Source organism: Bos javanicus, chromosome 6 (genome assembly GCF_032452875.1).
Source record: "Bos javanicus breed banteng chromosome 6, ARS-OSU_banteng_1.0, whole genome shotgun sequence".
NCBI classification, from domain to species: Eukaryota; Metazoa; Chordata; class Mammalia; order Artiodactyla; family Bovidae; genus Bos; species Bos javanicus.
The window spans coordinates 95,156,759-95,180,892 of record NC_083873.1 but is presented as its reverse complement, the minus strand read 5'-3'; the positions used below and the strand labels follow the sequence as shown (position 1 = coordinate 95,180,892).

Genomic DNA, 24,134 nt, shown 5'->3' with positions numbered 1-24,134 from the left:
AGGACAGAAGAACATCAGACCGACTGCTTCCTCTCCTAGGAGGAGCTTCTCAGGAGGTGACACACAGGAGTGTTTGTTCGTATATGGGGGCGGAGGGAGTGTCTGTTTTGGAGGGGGGAGGGACTGGCATTTGCTCATCTCTTTGATGAGCAAGGTAGGGTGTGCAGTAGTCCTTAAGGCTCATTCAATCAAATCGACTAAGCAGTCTCCCCTTGGGCTGGGGCAACCACCTTAGGAGTCGGTTGCCTGAATGGTTGAGAATCATCAGGCGGGGGAGGTTTCCTAATAAAACTCTAGGAATGATCTCAAATCTCCAGAAGTACTTAAGAGACGGAATAGAGTGCGAAAGTGATGGAGGGGTGGAGGGAAGGGAAACCGGGAGATACCAAAGAATGAGCGAAACTGATTCCAGCACACGGGATTGGGCGAAGGCGAGGGGCGTGGGGAGGAAGGAAAATCTAAAAGCTCAGGGCGGATCCTTGGCCGTCGCGCTTGCCTGCTGTCCCTCGCTGGGTCCTTGGTGGTTCCCTTATGTGCCCTGTCTCCGCACTGCAGAGCGCTGAAGGCTTCGGACTCGGACGCGTGTGCCTTGCCAAGCGCACCTGGCCCGGCGCTCCAATCGTGGACTCTTCCGCTCGAGCCAGCTGCACCGGCCTGGTTGGTGGAGCGGAGTCTGGGCCGATAGTGCGTGGAGAAACCCCTGACTCAAGGGGAGAGGCCGCTTTCGGGGTCCTCGGAATCCGGGAGGAGAGGTTGCTCTTCCCGGTCGTTTTCTGGGTACGGGTGGTCCCGGGTGTTCCAGGTTTCGGCGCTGGGATGATGCTCACTAAGAGACAAGCTGCAGGGAGGGTAAACTTAATGAAGACGAGAAGCGGGTGCTACACAGCGGTTCAGACGCGGGTGTGAGCGGGAAAGGCTCAACCCTGTTGGACCCACTCCCTCCATTCCCACCGCCGCGCCCGGCGGCGGCGACACGTCTATGTTGGCTGGCGCGCCGGTGTGACGGCTACACCGGTAGCCTGGGCCTCAGAGAGCCGCAGAGCGTAGAAGTGGGCCCAGGACTCGAGCCCAGGACCCTGGGAACTATCCCCGGTGGGTCCGGTTTCAGTTTTGGCTCCCCAGTGCCTGAGAACTGGTGCAGAGATGCGCGTGCATTCTTTCCCCAGCCCTCCGGTTCCCGCACGCCGGTGAGATTCGGCTACACCCTGTAAACTCATCTTGGGAAATAGACGCGTTCCCCTCCTACTCACAAACGCCAGAAGACGAGAGGGGTTCGCGATCCACGCAGAGAGCGCGCTCGGAGATTCCAGACACTAGGAACCGGGTCATTTCCAAGCAATCTGCCCTTGACTGGGGACACAGCAAATGCTTGTGCGGCAGCCGCTTGAGTTGCCTTTTCCCCAGTCCGTAGGACCTGGCAGGCACTCGGAGCGCAGGCCACCTGCCTGGACTTCATGGCACCAGCCTACTCCAAGCCTGCATGACCCTATGACCTTGTTTCCCCCGCAGCTGTGTGTAGACATTTACGCCAATGGCTTCAGCCGGCAACCTCAGCTAGTTTGGCAGATGGGTGGGATTATGGAATTTTAGAAACTCTCATCCGAGAAAGTTGATACATCCAAACGCTTGAAAATGCAACATTAAAACATTTCTCAGTTTGCCTTGGCTGAAGGCAAAACTAGCTTTGGGCACCCTTCCCCTACTGCTTCCCGCCCAAAAAACGTCTCCTAGGTAGATTGTTCAGCAAAACTGCCCAGCCCTAAAGTGTCTGCCACTCACACAGCTACCTGATCACCTGGGCATTAGCTCAGTCAAGGTTCAGTTTTCTTCCAGATTGAGTATTTAATTACCATACAAAAGAAAACACAGGAGAAGCTCCAAAGTGTCTACACGTATCCTTTAAAAAAAAAAAAAAAAGATTCTAGACTATGCTGCTGCTACTGCTGCTAAGTCGCTTCAGTTGTGTCAGACTCCGTGTGACACCACAGACAGCAGCCTTAGACTATGGAGAAGTCCTTTTCAAGAAGCAATATTTACTTACTGTTTCTTTAGACTTGAGTTCACCTTTGACTACCCAACAGGTAATCTAGCCACCATAGTGAAAGGAAGATTCTGGAAGGATGGGATAGAAATGAAGGCGCATTCAAGGTTTGTGTTTGTTATTGGGTTTTTGTTTTTAAAGTTAGGCCCCAGGCAACCTTGATTGGTTGACTTGGTGGTTGGTTGGCTTGTTTTTAAGAAACTTTTGCTCTAGGGATTCACTAGTGTTCTAGGCATGGATAATTTGGTCAGCCTCTTAAGCGTTGTGATGTAAGGATCTTTGAAATCCACCTTCTATTTGTTCCCAAATATCTTTCTGATTTCTTGCCATCAAATTTGCTCCAAACCAATCTTGCCTTTTTCTCTAGAAAGCCTTCTTTAGATTTAATTGGAGCCTGATTAGCCTGTTAGAAAAAACAACTCCCCAGTGCTAAAAGTACTTTAAAGATAGCAGAACCTGTCTCACTCATTGCACAGACAAGAAAAGCAAAATGCAGATAAAGTAATGATACCAACGATAATGATGCAAGTCCTACTAATCATGCAGAGCAGAAACAGAACAGGAATTTTGGACTGTTCTTCTCATCACATCTTGCTGGGGATTAGTGTTTCAGATAATCAGACTGTTGCTTAGGAAAACTGAGACCAGGTCTCAAAGAAATGTAGCACAAAAAGTACTTGGGTAATCTTAAGAAGTCAACCTGTTTTTTCACCCATCTCAGTGGTCACACTATGGATCCATCTCTGCCCTACCCCTAGTCTCTGTTTACCTAATTGTAACTTGCTATGTAGTCCCCTTAAGATAATGAAGTCTTTAAAATCCTTTTAGGGAAGGCCATTGAAGGTCTGCAATAAGACCTTGTACAAGTCTCCCATTTCAGAACTTTTCACAAATACTCTCCTTCTGACATAGGGGAGGGTTGGCAAGACATGAAGGAATTAAAAATGGGAAGGAACACCTCCTGTGATACATAAACCAGTGTAGTATTGGTTACTAGAGCACCTGTAGAATGACCACTCTGAAGATGCCCATGGATTAAGTGCATGCTACCCTGAGACTTAAAGGACCATTTGGTTTTGATCTATTGATTTCTACATACCACATACACTTACATACATACACTATTTAAGAACTATCATCAATATATGAAGAGTACAGAGGGACTTTTCATAAGAGGAAGGGCAGGGAGAAGAGGAAATTTATTAGGTCTGTATTGTAATACTTCAGGGCTAGTTTTTTCCAGAGGCTGTGCAGCTCTTCAGAACTTTAGAGGGCCTTGCAATACATAGACTACCATGGTCATTTCACCTTAGTTTCTGGAGAAACTCTCCCAAGGGTCTCTTAATGACTAATGACAGAAAGCCAAAGGGTTCTAGAGCACAAGATACCCCTCCATGCAAGCATCACTAGTAAGAACCAAAAATGGGCTTTTCACCTGTTGTCCCTGATCCAGGTCTGAAAATCATTTGTCTTTGGCCACTTGTGAAGATGCTACTTATCCTGCTGCTGAAAATGTTGACATCCCAGACACTGGTTAGCTTCATGGCAGGCATCTTAGTTTAAATGATTTGTGCTTTGATCAAGAAGTGCAACACTTTCCAGATAAAGATTTCCCAATAATCACCTTGTCTTCTCACTTTTAGGCTCAAAATTGGCTTAGAGTAAATAATACAAGTGGGGCAGGGTTTATCATTCCTCTCTTTTGCAGTTTCTTCTTTTCAGGGGCTCAATGAAAATACATGGTATCTACTCAGAGTATAATCCCATGGACAGAGGAACCAAGGGTTGGAAAGAGTCAGACACTACTAAGCAACTGAGCACGCACTCAAAAGTGTAGCCTTTAGCTACAAAAAACATTTTAAAACACTTTCCCGATAATTGCTTTGAGGAAAATAGTCATTTATTGTCAAAGCATCCAACATACCCAGATAATCTATAAAGTTTAATAAATCTTTCCAGGGATAAAAGAAACACATAACTATTCAGACTCCATTTCACTGGCACAAAATTACACTTTGTATTAAAAGAAAATACATATTTACATAATGATGACATTCTTCATTGAAGTCCATAATCATTTCATGATACATGCACTTCCCCCTGGAAACTTAAACTGAATGGTTACCTCCTTTTTATTTGTTTTGCTTATTTTTGTAAGAACACAAACTGTAATCAAGAAACGCAGGAAGCATCTCACCCTCCGCCTTTACTTTATATCTAAAATAAATTTTGCCCTTACATATAATTATTACATCTAAACCGTAAGTGCTTAATAATTTAAGTAGAAACGTATGACAAATGCATCAATATGTTGCAATATATGACATTTTAAAAAATGTACCTTTGTTTTTGGGAAAGTGAAAATGCGTGCATTCAAAAGAAAACCCTTCAAACAACCCACCCGATCAAAAATCCACCATCCTGTCTCGTGTGTGTGTGTGTGTGTGTGTGTGTGTGTGTGTGTGTGGTGTAGGTCACAGGTAAACATCTGGATGTAAGGGTTGCGGGAGACCACGTGTGTGTGCCTATGTGTGTGCGAGTGTCTCCGGGTGTGATGTTTTCGGTCACAAGGAGGTGGTGGATGTCCTCGCGTGTTTGTTCCTGCAGGTGGTTTGACTGTGCGTGCGCGCGAGCGGAAAGCGGAGGTCCTTTCCGTGTCAATTATGCGAGGTCATGTGCCTGGAGAGGTGGTGGCGCTCCCTGAAGGACTCGTTGCAAATGGGGCACTTGAGTTTCTCCTCCCGCCTCCGCTTCACCAAGGGCTCCATGGCGTACTCCTTTTTGTGATGCGACCTCATGTGGTACACTAGGTCGGAGGTCATGCGGAAGGAGGCATTGCACTTGGCGCACCAGTTCTGCGCGGGCAGACACAGCGAGGTGAACGAGGGCGGCAGCAGCGTGAGCGCCGACGGCAGCTGCAACTGCAGGGGCCCCGCAGCCGCCGCCGCTGCGGCCGCCGCAGCGGCGGAGCTCTTGGGCCAGAAGGCGGTGGCATAGAGGAACGGGCTCTGCTTGGGCAGCCCGCCGCCGCCGCCGCCGCCGTTCGGCAGGGCCCCGCAACCTCCGTTCAGCTCCGCCGCTCCCTGGAGCTTCACGGCCAGCGGGTCGGAGGCGGCGGGGTACAGTCTGGTGGGGCCCACCCCGTCGCCGGGGTGGCAAGGCTCGAGAGCGCCTAGCTTCTGGCCCAGCACCAGCGGGGACAGCTGCGAGAAGGAGCGCGCCGGCTGCGAGAAGGCGCTCTTGCGCTCGTCCGCCGCTGCGCCCTGGCCCCCGCCCGCCCCGCCCGCGCCGCCCCCAGCGCCCGCTCCGCCGCCTGGGCCGCCGCCGCCCGCACCGCCCAGCTGCGGCACCGAGGTGAAGGCGCTGCCCCGCGCCGGGCTGCCGCCCTCCAGCCGGCCTGGCAGCGCGCCCCCGGGCCGCGGGGCCAGTAGCTTCTCGGTGCTGGCCGGGGACGCGGCCACGGGCGTGGAGGAGGAGCCGCCGCCGCCCGCGTCCTGCTCCTCGGCGGCGGCGCCCCCGCCATCGGCGGCCGCCTCCTCCGGCCCCCCGGCCGCCCGGGCCGCCTTCTTCACCTCCACGAAGGCGCTGCGCTTCGCCTCTCCCGTCTCGGGACTGGGAGGCGCGAAGAGGCGGCCGTTCTCCTCCAGGCTGAAGTAGCTGCCCGAGTTGCGGTACTGCTGCGGCGTGCACACCAGGTCCTCCTTGGAGGCCGGCAGGGCCCGCTCGGCAAAGCGGCCCCGGCCCCCCACCAGGCCCGCGCCGCCGCCCTCGGTTGCCTCCTCCGGGAACTTCCTCTTCCCTTTGCCCATGCCCGCGGCGTTGCCGTCGGGACTCAGCTCCGCCTCCTGGTGGCCGCTGCCGCCGCCGAGGCTCCGCACTGGGGAGCAGCTGCTGGCGCCCCCGGAGTTCTCCAGCTCCCGCGCCAGGTTGTGAAAGTCCGTGGACGGCTTCGCGCCGCTGCCGCCACCAGCCGCCGGCGGGTTACCGCTCTCGGGGGAGGGGGCCGGGTAGTGGTGGACCGGACCGGCTTTGCAGAACTTCGGGCCGGGACCCAAGGGTGCCTCCTGCGACTGCTGTTGGTCCTTGCCACCGCCGCCGCCGCCTCCGTGATCCTTGGTACCCACGCTGCCGCCTTGCTCCTCTCGGGGGCTCAGATCAGCGCCGTGAAGTCTCTTGGGGCAGCGGAAGCGCAGATGCGCTACATAGGGGAACTCAAACTGGAAACGTTGGCTGCACTCCAGGCATGTGTAAGGGGACGACCCTGCTTAGTGAGCAAACAGCGCGCGCGCACACACACACACACACACACACACACACGATTACTCAGCATCGTCTCTAGGCCAGTTTGCCATCACCCCCTCCACAAATCCTCTTTCACCTCTCAGGGTCTGAGTGCCTGAAAACAAGAACATCGGACAAGACCTAGTCTAACTTTCCCTCCAGATTTGAGGAGAGTGCAGGAATTAAGCCTAGCGTGTCCCGATTCATCCTCACCTAGCTGTCCCAGCTTCACCCCAGACTATATCTCAGAAGCTCTCTACAAGGAACCCCAAAGGAGGGAAGGCTCGCCCAGGCGCCAGAGTGACCCCAACGCTCCCCACCCTCCGCCCCTCTGCTAGCTAAGGGCCCGGACGCAGGTCTTGAGCCAACCTACCATTCATTTTGCTGTGGGATCTAGAGGGGCAGAGCAAGAGTAACTCGGTCAGTTCTTTCCCGTACCAAACTAGTAACTCCTCATCTTTGGCAATCCTGCGGAGAGAGCGGTAAAACAGCTGTCCGTTTTTTATATAGGCTTCAAGGTTCTGCTCTTCTTTATCTCTGGCTGATTGGACCAGACGCAGCCACATGAGACCTTCGGAGGAACCATTCGCCGCTGAAGTGTCTACCTACAGTTTAGAGAAAAGAAAGAATACAAGAAGGAAGGGAATGAGGGAGGAAGACTCTTGTGAGGGAATGAAGTCAAAGGAGCCAGGGCCATTTCCGCTGTTATTATTTCTCTAAGAATTATTATCTGAGATCAAGCTTCCAAAAACTTGACCCGACTTAACACCCATCCTCATGTTTGCAGCTGGCAGGCAAGATAACATCCCTGGCAAGCTGCATTAATTATACAGATTATTTAAGTTGTCAGGCTTGTATGTGTGTGTGTGTTTTAGCCAAAGGGGTAGTGGGGTCTTAGTTGCCAGACTAGGGATCAAACCTGTGCCCCTGTTTTGAAAGGGCGGAGCCTTAACCACTGGACCACCAGAAAAGTCCTGTCTTTTTGTATATTGGATGAATACCAAATTAGCAAATTTTTTTTTTACAATTCAAATTAGTGCTAAGCTCTTGAGAACTGATTTCTAGATTATCCCACATTGCAAAAGTATGTGGAATTTTGTCTGTTTTAGAAGTGAAAAGCAAACTTAGATTTTAGAAATTATTTTGTGACTTTTGCTCATCTTCCTTATTTTTGCTTAAACAACTAATGGTTCTTTGTAAAGAAAGAATAGGAAGTGACAGGACTTTTCACACTCAAACATATGGCTGGAATGATGTTGTATTGTCAAAACACCAACACTTTTATTTAAATACAAACTCTAGACACTAGCTAGCTTAACCAGAAAGAGTAATATTCCAGGAAACAGAAGGCCTCTGGGATTGGAAGGTGAATGCACCTAATATTTACAGAAAAGTACTTATAGGAAGCACTTAGCCTACAAATAGCCTCAATCCTAGTGAAATTTCCCACAGAGTTAAGGAAGTGGTGTTCATCTTCAGGAAAGCCCAGAATCCAGGCATTGATTTAGATACATCTGGCATTCAAAATCTAATTTTGTCACTTATTCCCAAAAATCAGTTGACAATACTCTGGAGTTTGATTTTCCTTTTCTAATTTCTGGTGTGTAAAATAGAATTGCATGTATCACTGCATTTTCTACATGTAGAACCTGTCTCAGCTTGTTATTCGAATGATTCTTAGTCTGTTTTTAAGAGGATATTACCCTCATATCCTACAGAACATAAACCAAGACTTACCCGGAAGATATAAGGGACCGTTCTCTTGTCTGTGGACTTGAGAGCTATGAAAGCTATGCTGTCGTACAGGGAAGTATGGCTCAGGACGCAGGGACCAAATATAGCATTCTCAGGGATGTCGCAGGTGGTGTAAACGCTGGTAAAAATATCTGTCAGACACTGCTGGACAGCCTTGGCATCTCCCTCCCAGATGCCTCGCTGGATGCCCGAATCCTCCATCACTGGAGACAGATACATAGGACAGTTGAAGCGAATTTACATTCCTCCTTTTGCCTTCCTGAATCCAGGCAGAATGTTCTGACTACTAGACAGATTTTTCTTGAATTTGCTTGGTTTTTGCTTTGATCTTATTTCAAAAATAAAGCCGATGGCAGATTAAATCTGGCATATGACAAAGATGCCAAGGAAGAGTACTTTCTTTTCCTTTAAAAATGTAAAGAGAATTGTGATGGGGGAGCTCAGGGTGGACCGACTGCTAGAAAGAAAGACAAGCGGGGCTAGGAAAGAGGAAATGTTTTCTGACTTACCTTGGGGGAGGATGAGACAGGATTGGGGGGGAGGGGGAGAGAAGTGGAGAACAAAAGGATTTTTTTTTTGCTAGCCTATAGACTTTCTAGACGGAAAGAAACTTCTAACCTTTAGGGGAAAGCTCCTCTCCTTTACTCTTGTGTATTGAGTTGGGTGTCCGGGAGCTGGTTTTTATCTTATTTTTCTTCCAAAGAGGGGAGCAGCTCTAGTGAGCAGGCAGAGACAGCGGAGCATGGCGAATGGATTTCAAGTGGAGTGTCAGGGCCACTGATTCCGTGTCAGCTAACCTTTCTCTGCAGCCTACAAGAGGGGACGTGTGTCTGCTCATTACCATAATCCAACACTGTCCCTCCGAGGCTTTAATTAAAAGCAGCAAGCAGAGGTAATTATTTTCTTCTCGACATGCTTATTTATGGATGAGGGTGAATCCCAGTTACCTTGTTATACAAGGGGGTGGGTAGAGTCGCATGTGCCTCATGAAGTGAGCAGGTACAGAGCAGGACTGAAGTGTCCCCTGTCTGAAATACTGCGTGTGTAATGACTGGTGAATGTTTGCTCCCCCAGATCGGACCTTGTCTGGGCAAGAGGGGGCAGCCCCGCTTGAGTAGACCTCAGTAGGCTCTCCAGCTGTTTAATCTGCAGCAATTCAGAAAGTAATGCCCCAGTGGTGGGCTCTCTTATTATTAAGCTGTCATAAAGACACATTTTCCTTCCTTTGCCATTGGACAACCCCCCCCCACTACAAGACTTATCATCAAAAAACAAACAAATCATATGTAAAATTTAAAGCAGCTTTGAACTAATTGCATTGTTCACTTTCGCTGACTGATTAGAAGATTCCTCCAAGTTGATTTTTCCTCAATAATGTTGCTATTGGCAGATATTTAAGTATATTTTGTACAGTTAGCAGGAAAGGGAAACCCAATTCTTTTCCTAAGAAGCTGTTCTTTCTGGAACAATATTGGTAATGTCCATTTTTATCTTAATGTCTATTAACCAGTTAATCTTGCAAATGTCATTAGAAGGTAGTGCTCCCCCCCCCCCCCCTTTTCCAGCTAACAGAGCAGGAAACTTTGGTCAGCCTCTTTTCCATTCATTCTGCTATCTCCTCCAAATATCAAGTATGGGCTGTATCTGCCAGAGAGGAATCAGAGAAAATATCCGTAAAGTAGAAACTCCCTTTATTATTCTACAGCATTTACCTCTGGGCATTTTACCCCACCCAAGGTAGCCTTTCTGATCTCCAACTGCACATTTAAATACATTTTTTGAAATCTCTCAGCATCTCTCAGAACCTCCTTTTCAACTGAATTCTATTCTCTCCTTTTCAGTTTCCTCAATTCAGCGTTTTATGCCCCAATTTTTCTCTTCCATTTAAAAGTCTCTTTCACACAAACGGCTCATTGTGCCAAGAGGTCGCCCCGTCACTTGGGGCAACAGCAGGGACGCAGTCATTAAAATGCAGTCCTACCTAACAATACGGTGAAAAGCTCCTCGCTACGCCGCGCTAATAGGGGTTCGCGTCGCCGTGGCGGCCGCCACGAGCCTCACGCCGCTCACAATAAGCGCTGGGCGAGAGCCTGGGCTCTGCCGCCCGCGCGCGGTCGTTTCGCCGCCCAGCCTTTCGCAGCTCTGCATCCTCCGCTAGGCCCGGGTTCCCAGCCGCCCGGAGCATCTTCCCAGAGTCGGCCCAGCTTGCCGAAAGCCGTCGCTGCTGCCAGCCGCTCGCCCTCCCCCGTAGGCAGGCATTGTCTGGCGGCCGCGCGCGCCCCAGTCGCTGGCTTTTTCTTGGGCAAAGTGCTCTCCACCCGCCCCTCCCTTTGTATAACCCTGTTGGCAGTAGCAAGCCCCTCCACAATTATTTCCTCCCCCTCTTCTGGATAATGAGAAGACGGAGGACAGAATTCTCCACTCTACCCACCAAACCTGTCTTCCTCCCCCCGCCTCCCCCACCCTCATCAAGGCAAAGAGACTTACCAGGAATAAGGTCAGGATCAAACCGCCCCAATAAGGCCACCTGGAACCGGGAGATGCAGACGAGTGTTTCTTTTGCCTATTGTATCAGTGTATTTCCATGTCGAGAGGTGTTGGTGTTGCTGTCAAGTAGGCTCTGCCTAAAGGGAGGAGAGATGGAGAGACGCAGAGAGAGAAACCAGGGAGAGTAGGGAGAGGAGAGAGAAGAGAGAGTTGTACAGATGGGCCCGATGCAGTGACTGACTGGCACGCAGACACACACTTTTTGTTTGCTGCACATAATCTGCCCAATGACGCGTGACAGCCCACGTCCCCTCCCTTTAACTCTTTGCTGGGCTGGGCGCTCCCTCCGGCGGCACCGCCTGCCTGGAAGCGGTCTCGCCGGCCTGCCCGCGCCCCGCGCAGCCCCTGAGCTCTTTCCCCATGTGGCAACGCCTCTCGGAGCTCGGCCCGGCTCAACTCCTCCGAAAGCCTGGGCCCTCTGGGACTGGTTGGGGGCGGTGATCAGCTTGGGGGTCGGAAAGGGAAGTACCAAAAAGACCTGGAGAGGGCCTTTTCCCGTTTCTCTTGGCACCTGGAGAACCCCTGGCAAACGGTTGTTCACTCAGAGCGAGCAAGGACCCCGCGCGCATTTCCCCGAGTCTGAGTTTTCTGGAGGGGAAGGGGGTTTGTGGATTAGCCCCTCCAGCCGCAGCTGATACGCGCAGCTAGTTGCCCAGGGGGTTGACAAACCCTCACCAGCGCTCTCCAGGAGCGCTCACACTACCAAGCCCTTAAGAGCAAGACTCAAAAAGGATGCGCTTTGGTGAAAACTTGGCTCAGTCCTTCCTTGAACACGGTGTTGGGTAAGAGGGATGGAGTAGAGACGCCGCCAGACCTCCGAAGGGGATTTACAGGGGTCTTTTGGGCCCAGTACACAAGTACCGGGCGGGAGAAGGGCTGAGGAGGAGACGGGTGGGAAAGAAAACCCAGACTGCGAGACGCAAGCTCTTCCTGCGCTTCCGCCCTCAGCCTGGCGCGTTCCGCCTAGTCCCCATGGGGGTCCCCTGCCAGGGGAGGCCGGTATTCTAAGACCCCCGGGGTTGGGGAAGGTGAATTAAAAGTAAAAATTATTACCGAGGTGGGCTCTGGAGAGCTTTTCACGTCCAGCAGGTGGTGGAAGAGTAGATGGAGTGGCCGAGACCGTCTTGGAAGCCTGGTTTGTGCGCTAAGCCACTTAGAGGCGCTGGCTTGCCCCTTTAGTGCAGCAGCTGATGCTAATGACTGGAAGTCTTTAACACCCTGAAAGTTGACTCCTTCTGCAGGATTCCGCCACACATTTTCGCTGGGGGGTCTCGGGGTTCTTTTTTGACATTCAACTCTCTCTGCTCCTAAGGGAAGAAAGACCTTTTGAGTGGTATAGACAGTCCTATTCCTTCAGCCCCACCCACACCACCACTACATTGAAGAGGGCAATCCATTAGCTTTAGTTTAAATCGGACGAGTAGCCAGTTAAAGTGGCCAGGACTTGAGACAGCCTAGTTTGTATCCTGTGTTCAAACAAGGTAAGTGGATTGGGGGTTGGCGAAGAGCAGCTTAAAAGGAAAAGGTGTGTGCTTTGATACTCTGAGACCTCCCTCCGGAACCCAGTGAAGCAACCAGGCACGGAGCATCTTTACCCCTGGCTCCCACAGTACTAGGAGGCCTGGAAAGAATTCTGCAGAGGAGAAATTAAAAAACAGTGCGAGGAATTTCCCACTGAGTTTTCCTGTCACCCCCGCTCCTCCCCTCTCTTTTCATCCAGCCCTGGCCAGCCGCGCTCCCTGCTCTCCCGCTCCCCGCCCCCCACACATAAATTCGGAACCCTTCTGATTAGACAGGGCCCATTGCCTAAGCTGACTTGAAGAAAGAAAAGTTGCAAAATCTCCATATACTAGGAAGTAAAGGGAGAATTCGCCCTTAATTTTCAGGTTAGTTATCAACTTTTCAAAGAAACCTCAAACTGCAGTTGCCTTCCATCTGAACGTATCTTTTCTCTTATACTTGTCCACACTTTAAAATAGTTTGGCTAAGGGCAACTCATGTAATGACCAAGGCTTAATGCTGAGAGTTTTCATATGTGTCTATATAAAAATCTGCAAAGTTATAAGCCAAAGTCACCATTTGGCTTATAACTGGATGCTCCACTCATTATTCCCCTCATCTCATTCACACACACACACACACACACACACACACACACACACACAAGCATCTCTCATCACTTGTTTAAAGAAAGGGTGATGGGATTAGAAATGTCAAAAGAATTATCTCAAACATCTGAAAAATAACTTGCAGTGTTTTAGAATTCACTTAAGTGAATTCAGAGAAGGAAGAAGGTGTAAACAACAGCAAATTAAGATAAAGAAGTAGCCATAAGAGAGTTGTGGTCCCTAAGAAACTACAGCAAAAATGTGTGTGGGGGGCAGGGGGAGGTGGCAAGGGATGGGGAATGGGGGTGGGGGAGTGCAGTGTTTTCAAACTTAATTCCCAAACTGTAGAACAAAACACTCCTCAGGGCCTTCTTTTACTGTTTTTGTGTGTTTTTTAAGAGAATAGGAAGTTTGCTTTTCCCAGGAAAAGTCATCCGTCCATGCAAACCGCTTTAAAAAAAATCTTACATATTGTAAGTATAAAAAGATCTACCCCAGAATAAAAGCATTCTGGAAAACCTTAGAATCTAAATGGCAGAAAGCATTTTTCTTTTCCCTGGCCTTTCCTTTCTTAAATATCAAGGGCATTTGGACTATGTCTTCTTTGAGGTACTGAAACCTAGACTCCAATCTGTATAAAATAATAAATGTTTTTGGCACTGAAATTGGGGGTGAGGGAGCTTGGCTTTCCAAATGTCAGGCTAGAAAATAACTAAGATTCTACACATCAAAGAGGAGAGAGATGTATTGAGAATCAGCTATCTGATTCTCTCAATCTCACTTATCTTGCCCCCTAATTAGATTTCCCCTACTGATTTTACATAAAAGTCCCCAAATTTTAAAAAATTCCTACATTTTATGAATCCAACCAACTGTTTGTCTTATGTATTAGATGGATCACACAACAACAACAAACCCCACAAATATAGTAAGAGTAAGTTTCAAATTCCTACTTTGAGGGTTTTCTAGTATTTTAAGTAAAGCATATTTTGTTAGGTAGTATAAGTGACCTAAGTGAAAACTGTTAATTGGAGGTAAAGAAAATCTACAACTTACTTTAATTTCTCTAGAAATCTATGGGCTAAAATGGTGCATAAACCACTTTGAAATCATCCTGAATTATTACTTATTGGAATTCACTGATACTAAATGAAGGGTTGAGGCATTTATTCAGCCTCAAACAGTACTATAAAAATATATCTCGGTCAATACTTTTTATCTAATTCACATGGAACAATGGGTTTATGCATATATTCAGAGCTCTCTTCCTTCGGATTTTATTTCCAATTAACTTATTAGAGGGATGGCAGTAAGAGTGAGGGTATTTGCCTTGCCCCACTTTAACAAGGCTTCTTGGAGTTATGGCAGAAAATACATGTGTAGACAACTGCAGTATTGTTTTGGAAGAGAAGGCTGGAGAGAGGTTGATGAATGATTCCTGAGATGGTGCCTTTTATGACCTAAGTGAGAGGGTGGAGAAAGGGTAAGAAAGGAAATCTGATACTTGAGAGTGTTACAATGGAAATGTCCTTTTTCCTCCCAGGGTAGAGAAAGAGGGCCTCAAATATCTCAACTTGTGTGATAGGAGGCAGGTAAAGTCTCCAAGAATAACTCACTCAGAAGGATTATTACTTTATAAGAATGAAACATTATTTTTCTTTCTCTCTCCCTTTCCAAGTCCTGGCTCATCTCCCTCCAATCATATCTCCAAATCACTACACCAGCAGACTTAGTTTGAAATATATAGGTATATAATATTATATATTTTCACACTGGAAGACAAGATGATGCCAAAGAAGCAGATAGATGGTGGAGACTTTTTCCTAAACATATTAGTTTCCTACAGGGAGGTATCTGGAAGGAGCTATGGGGAGATTGGGGGAGACAGATTAAGGAATTTCATGGAGGGGTACTGCACTGCCCTAGCCTTACCAAGGAGGATAAAGAACTTTCTAAGGGATAAGTTAGAGGCAAGAAGAGGCAATTGGCTGAACTGGATAAAGGTTTACAGGAATGGGGAGGGGGCACTTTACTTTATATAAATATTCATGGCAAAATCAGTCTGGGTCTGTTCCTCACCAAGGGTTACAGCAGATTCAATAGGTTATAAATGAATTAATGTTTCCTAGGCTCATTCTAGGACAGCCAGAGACTCAAAGGATGGATAATTTTGTAGCCTGTGAAGAGGGACTCCAGCTTCCAACTGCAGGGATCATTACTCCTCACTCACATTTTTCTCTCTTTGGCTCTTCCTCTTTCTCAATAGATGGTAACTGTTCTTAATCCTGTTGCTACAACTGCAATCATCATTATAGCTGTAAAACCTTCTCTCTGAGGGATCTCAAGTTCCATTTGCCCTTCCTTCTGTTGGAGTTCAGCTTAGAGCTGGATAGCCTTTGTGCAATTCACTTTCTCTCCTGGATCTAAATCGTAGTCAGCTGGCTTAAGGGCTTCTGAAAATGACTTCCAGCAGAGCAAGGAAACTGTGGTGATCCTGAAGGCAACCACTAAATGAATTGAATGCCTCATGCTCACCTGTGTGAATGTAACCCGTGAACCAGATCTACTATCCAGTATCCTGGCCCCCTGCATTCTCCCAGATTTTATACCCCTCCCAGGTGACTATCTAGAGATCTAGCAAGGAATATTCCGTCTAATCCTCAGGCTACAAAGTCCTCCCCAGAATCATACATACAGTCCTTGACTATACCTTAGTAGATGGAGTAGGGTTGTTGTTTACCTACTAAGTAGTGTCAGACTCTTTTGCAACTCCATGGACTGTAGCCACTCACCAGATTCCTCTGTCCATGGGATTTTCCAGGCAAGAATACTGGAGTGGGTGGCCATTTCCTTCTCCAAGGTGGAGTAGGGTAAGAGGAAGAAAATGTAGACAGGGCCATAGTCAGCCCCTCCTTATCCTCTGGGTCAGGGTTTCCAGACAGATAGGGGACCAAGGGGTGTCCAGCAGTCTCAGATTGGAGGGATCATCAGATTTTGAGAAGACTGACTCTAGGCCTTAGGAATGCCACCAAGTTGAGAGGCTCTACATCAAATTTCTTTACACAGCCAAGACAAGGGAATTATCCCAGTACTCAGCACCTGACTTCTACCTCTTTTCCCCTTTATTTTAGGCTTCCCAGGTGGTACAGTTGGTAAAGAATCCACCTTACCAATGCAGGAGCCTCAAGAGACAAGACTCCAGTTTGACTCCTAGGTTAAAAGAGATGCTTACTGAAATAGTGGGTTCATACTAGGCAGATTTGACTCCCTGGCACCTGATCACAGCTAACCTTTGAGCAGCATATAGCATTCCTCTCCTGGGAAGGGGGTCTTGTCAGAATGCATGCACACCCAGGACTTTCTAGCTAAGAATCTGTCCATGGCATACTTTTCTGAAGCCTGAGGAGACATCTGATTTTCTCTAACAAAAAGGGAGGCAAAAAAGAAAAAGAATGAAAAGGATAGGGGCAATAGATATCCATCACTCACCACAACAGGGACGACTCACATTACTTTGTTAGAGCCTTGGAAATAGTTTGATTTTTTCACAAACTATGTCCTCATACACAAACTGCTTCCCTGGTCATCTTGCAAATTGGATTGTTTGAGTGGAAATTATCTTTCATGATTTCAAATGAGTTGCATGTATTTCATAATTTAATCTGGGGGTATTAATCTAGCACCACAGGGGGAATGTCTCCCAAAATAGTAGATGGAAGGCCTAGAGCTTTTTTCATCAGCACTAAAAAACGATCAGTGTAGGTCACGAACAATAGTAATATCATCACTACTATAGGCAATATTGCATGTACATTACAAAGTGGCAAAAATGATAGGCAGGGGGACTGAAACTTGTATTTGTTCTCTTGTATAATACTTTCTTACTGAAAAGCCAACTTCCACATTGATTTGCTAGTCTTCTGGTGATGTAATATAAAGGTAACCAAGATATAATTCATAATGTCCTCTAAAGTTTTAAAGAAAACCCATACTTTAAAAATAAATACTATCCAGAATTGTGAAAAAAAATTCACAAATTCCTGAGAAGAATAAATACACTGAATTTAAAGACCTGAATGTTGAGTTTCCTGAAGACCTATAATCCAATTCTGTCTGAACAATTTTATACCTGATCAGACATGCTCATGTATATGTGGGGGGGGGGGTGGGGGTGGGGCGAGGGGAAAGGAGAGATTTTTCTTGGCTGCATGTCTACAAAGTAGTCACTTCCTGTTGCATGTTTTCATGTAAGATGGTTTTGAGAAAATACGTGACATCATACAGGAAAGCAATTGCTCCCAGAGAAGCAAAACAATAGAGTTCTGAAGAATGTGTTTTATATATATCACTCAAGTATCTTGCGTATGTAATCAGGTGCCTCACAGTGTTATCTACATTCTAGAGTCAGTTTACCTGACTGACATACTAGGAAGTTTCCAAGGAGCTTCTGAACTTGTGAAAATGTCCTGGCGAAAGTCAATGATCTGAGAGTGCAGCCAGTTCCATTTCTTATCTGGGGGACTGAATTAGTTTTTCTATCCCTAAAGCCACTCACAGCTGAGTTAGACCAGACATTTGGGCCTCAAGGCTAGGCAGGGAAATGTTTGCTAGCCTAAGACAATTCTTGATTATCTGGATTCCCCGCAGCAGTCTGCAGGTCTCAGTAAAGGGGGACAGAGCTATGAGTGCAGAGAAAGCCGAATGACAGAGATGAACTTGGTGGGCTAAGGAGGTCTCCTCACTATGGACCCAAAGAGAGCCTTACCCGGACAGTACACAGAGGGCAGACAACACTCCCATCACATTTGGAGTGACACTGGCCAGAACCAGACAAGCTTTCAGTGGAGGGTTACTCTTTCAGAAGCAGCGCTAGCAAGCCGGCCACATTGAGCAAGAAGAAGACACGCAGCGCTCCCAGTGCGGGGACAGACACGCCCCGGCCTAAGGTGGGAGGAAGTGCAGTTAAGCCCCCTCCCCTCCAAGTGTTCTGCGTCCTCCAGTCTCCTACCGCCTCCCTGAAATTAGCGCCAACTCTGGCCTCCTGCTAAGCGCCTAGTTTTCCTGTGGTAAGGCTTCTGGAGCGCTGGGCTTTTGGGTACCGCAGCTCCCCCCACCCCCCACAGGCCCCTCTGGGCGGTCCTCACACGGCGCCCCCATCCCCTTTTTCAGATCTTTTACTAGCTGAGCTGCCCGTGACCTTTCCCAGCCTTGGATTTTCTCCTCGGGCGAACTAAGGCTGGCCAGAGCTGCCTCCGGGGTCGCGGGGAGGACTCAGTGAGGAAACCAGGGCGAGCGCGCTTTGGAAAGCCAGTTGCTGAGCAGATGGTAAGGGATTACTTCCAAGAGCCGGAGTTAGTTTCATTTCAGCCTTGGCCGTCCCAGAGAGGTCTCAATGCCTTCATAAAGGAACGTTCTTTTCAGACGTCTAGAGAACTGACCCGAGAAGGGCCACCAACAACTCAAGTTTAGGCCACGACTCTATCAGAGCAACTATCTACTTCTGTTCGAATCCTGACCCCTGACGCGTGGCAGGAATTTAACCCGTCCGTTTTTTAGGCCTTCTTCTGTGAACCAAGGGTAATAAAGACAGCTCTTTTTATGACGTTACTGTGAGGGCTGAGTTGATATTTAGCAAGCGCAGAGAAAAATGCCTAACACACATTAAACACCTATTTCAGTGCTGGCTACTCTTACTGATAGTAACACTGCCTTGGCTTCCCTTTCAGAAAATTTAAGAATTGTACTGTGCCCCCGCTTTCAAAGCCACTCAGTGAAGGCTGAGGATTTCTCGATGTTTCTAACAGGAAGGAAGTCCTGGAGGATAAAGTAAGAAGGTATGAGGGATGTGTCCAGGTGTTCAGGGATCCCCAAGGGCCCAAACACAGACTTTACGGTAGAACGAGCGGTTTTTCGGCCAGGATCCTGGGAGATTGGACTTCTATCCCTCATTCCGGCCTGAGTCTTTTCTTTAGACCTGGCAGCGTCGCACGTTGGAAACGCGGGCAAATCCGGGCAGCGCGACCCCGTGGGGTGATGGGCTTGGGAACTCAGCGCTGACCGACTCAAGTGCCCCGGCCAGAATGCCAGAGCCGGGTGGGGCAGAAGAACCTGAAGTCCCGGCCGCCGGCCCCGACCGGGACTCAGGGCCTGGGAGCCGCGCGGCCCTTTCTCTTCCACAAAGGGCTGAGGCGAAACCGTGGGGCTCAGGAGCAGGTGGCCCTGAGACCGGGTGGGCATTCCTGGACCTCCCCTACACACGCTAGCGTTCATAGCTGCCGGACCTGCACTACAGCCGGGCCTCAGCCACGTGGTCGCACCCTGGCCCCGCCCCCGACGTCCACACGCGGTCTGCGCGGGGGCCTTGTGGGCTGCAGGGCGCCCCCTAGTCCCAGGCCAGGGCTTGGGGCAAAGCCTCCTTGCCCCGGTCCCTGCTGCTTTCGGGCCTCTGCAGTCGCAGTGCCTTTGCCCCAGGCCTACAGTCTCATGAACCCTCCTGCCTGGGCAGGGACAGGTAACAGAGGTCAGTGTGGGCTCTTTCTTCTGAAGGGTCCTGGAACCATTGGACCAAAATTTGGGATCCTAAACACTTAGATTTGAACCCCGAGCCTGCAGTCTACTACCTGTGTGTCTTTGAGCACACACTTAACCTCTCTGAGGTCTAATTTCCTTGTTTGGAAAATAGCAGAAACACCATTGGTCTCAGAGTCACCATGACTATTGTAAAAGCAAGCCTGGGTTCAGAACCCAGCTGGCCCAGTTGCTTGGGTTAGCTTCTCTGTTCTCCTGTTTCCTGTGAAGGAAGGGGATCTGTGAACTAGGGTTGATAATCCTTAACTCAAAGGGTTGTAAGAATTAAAGGTGATAAGCCTGTTGGGGGCATTTAGTCTAGCACATGGTAAGAGCCTAAACAGTTAATTATTTAAAGCATCTCAGTGTCTGCCACTTTGAAATGCTGGGTAAATACAGTTTTTTAATCTTAGTTCTCCTAATCTTTTTATCCTCTTCAGAGAGGAACAATGTAAAGGTGCATGTGGCCATGTTGGGTGGTAGTGCACACCACGGGGAAGAGGCAGCTTGTGGCAGTAAATTAGGTGACACTTCTGAAAGCTACATGCCTTTCCTTCTGGCTCTTCCTCTTTAGTTTCTAGGGACAAAGTAAAAGAATAGGAAAGGCAGGGAAAAGGAACTTAGAACATGGAAGATGCTCAACAAATGTGTCTTGAGTAGAGAATGGCATTTTGAATATTGAGACAAAGGGTCTTTGGGAATGGAATAGGAGACCCAGAATTGGGGTTGGCCTCCATCTCTCTGCACCTGGCTGCCAGTAGGCATGTTAAGAGCGTTTCTGTGTGACATTCTGTTTTTGGCTTCTGGGAGGGGAAGATACAGGGGTGAAATATCTTGGGGGTGAATGAGGCCTTTAATGGAGGGATGGGATCTATATATTCTCCAAAGCTTGAAAATTCAATTTAGAGTCCAGGAGCTTACATTCATAGGTATCCCTTAGTCGTCTTTAAGGCTCAGACCCTTTCAGACACCTATATCATCATATGCTTTATCACTTGCCTCATCCTCTCAATACCAGGGTCCTCTGATTTTTCAGATGGGAACACTGATATGTTTTTTTGTTCTCCATAGATAATAGGATAATGGAGGATAATGCTGTACCAGGAACTAACAATCCATCGGGGGAAACATGGCCCCAAACAGCATTCAAGTCCATACCCTTCTGCTTTATTCTTAAGGGCAGAAAATACTGATGCAGCAACAGCAATCTAAGGTATTTCATAAACTTCTCTTCTTCTGCTCTCCTCTAAGACCTTGACTAAAAAGCATTGGAATAGAAAGGAGAGTGAAATGAAATAAAACCATATCCTCAGTGTTTCACTGCCCACCCCCCCCCACCCCACCCCCCCCATTCCAGGGCAAAGGCAACAACTGGTGAGAAGGAGCTGCAACTTAGAAAAGATTTATTTTTCCTGGCCATAAATCTCATCCTCTTGTTCCTCTGCCCAACGAAGCATGCTAAAGTCCTTTTCCATAAAGTATTCAGTATTAGAGCCACAAAGCTCCCCCAATCAGTAGCCATCTGCTTCTACCATAACTGCTGCTCCCGAAGCAGGGAGAGCAGCAGCAGAGAAAGGGCACCACTGTTAGGCTGCTGGACAAATGAGGAGACTGAATAGCTTTGGTTTGCCTTGTGTATCTGTATCTATAGAGACAGGAGAAGAAAGGCGGCATTATATTGATACAACAATTGTAAAACAAAACACGGAAGAGGCATCTAAAGGGCAATATCGCATGCATCAGGGGTCTCCAGATAAAAGGGGAACTAACAGATTTATAGAAACCTTTAATTGGTTTTCAATTGAAAGCTAAAGAGGCTGGGACGAAGCTATGAAGAGTGGCAAAGTGCCCCCCTTCAGCCGTCTGGGAGGCGTGATCGATTTCGCGGAGGGCGAAAAGAAGAATCCGAAACCCGCCGGGCGCCTGGGAGAGGGCCGGGAACAGCTCCACGTGAGGAGCTTTGCTCTGGGGCCAGGGAGTGACTGGTTTGATCTTAACAGAATCTCTCAATCTCTTTCTCTCTCTCCTTCCCTTGCTTCTTCCCTTCCTCCCACCCTCTTTCAGACCAGTAGGCAAATGGAGAGGGAAGGAAAGGATGCAAGAGTAAATCTAAGTTTCCATCTCCGGAAGAAATAGACCCCAACGTGAAAACACCAAATTCTGCCGCTAAAAAGGAGGCGTCTTTGGAAGAAATAGGGAGTCCCGCCCTCACCCTATCCCAGTCTTGTCCTCTCTCCCTCTCTAGACCCAAACAGGAAAAACTAAACATCACTGGCGACTGTGCACTCGGGAGAAGTCTTTGCTCGCGCCCACTGGGCAGGTTTCCGAGCGGGTCTCTCCTATCTGCAGGCACCGCGCGCCTTCGCTTAACCCCTTCCTGTCCGACCGGCGCCATAGCCACCCCCGCCCCGAAACCGCCTCCGCGGACGGTGCCCACCCACACAGCAGTCCCAGACGTCCGTCCGTCGGCTCCTGAGGCTAATTTATTGGCCCGACCCTCCATTATCTTTTTCGATTTCCTAATTAATCAAAGATAAAAAGCAATGGTGCAAATTACGATTATGAGGGAACTAGAAGACGGTTTTGAATAAAACGGGAGACGGGAAACGTGATTGATTGAACGACAGAAGGGTGGAGAGGGAAATCTCAAGTGTGAGGAACAGGCCTCAGGGGCTGAAACCTTGACCCCCTCCGTCTAGCGAGCTGACCCCCTCTGCCTGCCCTAGCGCCGTTGCCACGGGTCAGCCCCAGAGGAGGTCATTTGTGTCCGAAGCCTTCGGAGGAAGGAGAACTGGATTTCCTCTGGGCTCCAACCTCCCTGGGCGCCTGCCGCCTACCTCACTCGACCTTCCCCACACCGGCCCACTCCGCAACCGCCCCTACAGGAATTTCAGGGCTCCGGGCCAGCGATCCCACTCTACGGCAGGAGCACCTCCGGACTGACATGCACCCCCATTATTGCGATGCTGTGTCGCGTCGCCAGTCTCTCACGGTTTTCTCTCTGTCTTTGGGTATTCCTCTGGCGAAGCGAGGCCAACTCTTCGTGAAATTGCAGGAAAACAAGTCTAGTAGGTCAGAGATTGCATTTGCTCGTGTAAGGGATTAATAGAGCCCCTGTCTGATGCTGCCTTGCAGAATTACGTTCGGGATTAAAAGGCAGACACGGCGCGGGCACACATTTTGCATTTTCTGGTGGTTGTGATTAATATTTCCGAGGGGATTTGTACCGGGAGCTTACGGGACGCACTCTCGGGGGGTCTAATGCCAGACGGTCCCGCGCAGGGACCGGCAGGGGGCCTGTGGGCACGCGCGCAAGCCCTGGGGGAATTAGAGGGGACGCCAGGCGCCGAGACCTTTTAGCGCCTTCCCCCCCTCTACCCTGATACCGGCACAATTTCTATGGAAGACCGCAGGGAGGACTGTCCGGGGAGGCGGACTTTAAAGTCTTATCGGGCTTTCTATACGGGAAAATGCCCTCGAAGGGTCCTGACTCTAGGGTGCGAGAAAAGGGCTCAGTGCCAGGCCGCTGAACTTCACACATTCGTCCAGTAAAGAGAATTCCGAAGTCCGTGTTCAGGGGAAGCACTGCTCCTAAACGCATCACTCCCCTCCCCAAGTGAGTCAACGGACCCAGGTCAGGAAGAGGGTGATCTCAACCCTTTCGAACCGCCATTCTCAGAGCTGCTTTCGGAGGGCCCACCAGGATGCACCTGCGGAGGGGAGCTAGCGCCTAGGCACTAAATACATCCCCCTTCCCATCGCCCCAGGAGGCGGACAAACCCTGACCGCGCGGGTGAAGGGACCGGGAAAGGAGAGGAAAGGTCCAGGATGCGCAGGCGGGGAGAAGGAAGGGAACCTGGCAAGCGAGAAGGGGGGGAAAAAAGGCAAATAGGAAGCGAGAGAGAAGAGTGGAGAAAAGTGAGGAAGCGGGTGGTCGCAGTTGGTGGGCATTACCGCTCTCCGGCAGAAGGGGGCACCTCTCGGGCCGGGATAGCCTTCCACAAGGGCCGGGGCGGGACGTCCGGGCGGAATCCGCCCTCGGGCAGGGGCTCCGGGGTGCTGGGCGCCCCCTCCTGGCGGCTGCGCGGCGCTCACCTCCGCGGTCCCGCGGGTGCTGGGGTCCCGCGCCGGCTCGGCCCGCGGGGCCGGGGACCGGGAGATGGTGCCGCGGAGGGAAGTCGGGAGACGGAGGTGGTGTGAGGGTGCCAGGGTGGCGGGCAGGCTCCCTCCCCTCCCGCGCTCTACCCCGCGCGCTCCTCACCTGGGGCCTGCGGGGCTCCTTCCCCGCGGGCACAGCTCCGGCGCGCCCTTCGGCGGCCCGGCTCCTACCCCAAGCCTAGCCGGCGGAGGAACCCGCCCTCCTCGCCGAGCAGTCGCCGTCTCCGCAGCCGCAGCAGCTGGGAGGGAGGGAGAGACCGGCGGCTGCTGCCGGGCGGCGTCTGGGGGCCGCGAGCCGAGCGCGAGGAGCCGCCATCTGGAGCCTCGGCTGCGGGCGGGGGTGCGGGTGCCAGGGAAGGGGCCGGGCGACTGGGCCCGGGGCGCGCGGGGGGCTGGGGTCCGAGCGGCGTGGGAGCGGAGGCCTGGGGGTGTGATGGGAAATGGGCGGGAGGGGGTCTGGCCCCTGGGAAGGGGGAGCAGAGGCCTGCCCCCTTTCGAGCCCCCCTTGAATCCCGGGGCAGTCCCGACCCGGAGTTCTAGCGAACGAGCGAGGCACCCGCGTGGCAGTCCCTCCTCCTCGCGGGGTGGAGAGCTGAGGGGGGGAGGGCGGTGTGGGGACCAAAACACTCTTACACGCTCACACACCCGCTGCCCATCAGAAGTGGTTTTCTCATTTC

At 50.0% G+C, this 24,134-nt stretch overlaps 1 protein-coding gene across 2 annotated transcripts; it reads right to left on the bottom strand.

Moving 5' to 3' along the window:
* Positions 1-3,919: 3,919 nt before the first annotated feature.
* Positions 3,920-23,648, bottom strand: PRDM8 (PR/SET domain 8). 2 transcript variants are annotated; one of them, XM_061420584.1, is made up of 6 exons: positions 23,561-23,648; positions 11,678-11,931; positions 10,565-10,701; positions 8,060-8,280; positions 6,696-6,927; positions 3,920-6,302 (listed from the first exon to the last, which is right to left on the bottom strand). In XM_061420584.1, exons 4-6 carry the CDS (start codon positions 8,276-8,278, stop codon positions 4,699-4,701), a joined length of 2,055 nt encoding a protein of 684 aa, XP_061276568.1. In that variant the 5' UTR covers positions 8,279-8,280; positions 10,565-10,701; positions 11,678-11,931; positions 23,561-23,648; the 3' UTR covers positions 3,920-4,698. The 2 variants fall into 2 exon arrangements, with proteins under 2 accessions (XP_061276568.1, XP_061276569.1); XM_061420585.1 differs by lacking the exon at positions 23,561-23,648 and adding an exon at positions 23,254-23,331.
* Between the last annotated feature and the right edge of the window lie 486 nt (positions 23,649-24,134).

What these genes read in the sequence shown, in the direction of transcription:
- PRDM8 (XM_061420584.1), bottom strand. Translation starts at nt 8,278, where the DNA reads ATGGAGGATTCGGGCATCCAGCGAGGCATCTGGGAGGGAGATGCCAAG. An exon ending in CGGTCCCTTATATCTTCCGG is followed by an intron (nt 6,928 to 8,059) that starts GTAAGTCTTGGT and finishes TCTAAACTGTAG; the next exon opens with GTAGACACTTCAGCGGCGAA. An exon ending in ATCCCACAGCAAAATGAATG is followed by an intron (nt 6,303 to 6,695) that starts GTAGGTTGGCTC and finishes CTCACTAAGCAG; the next exon opens with GGTCGTCCCCTTACACATGC.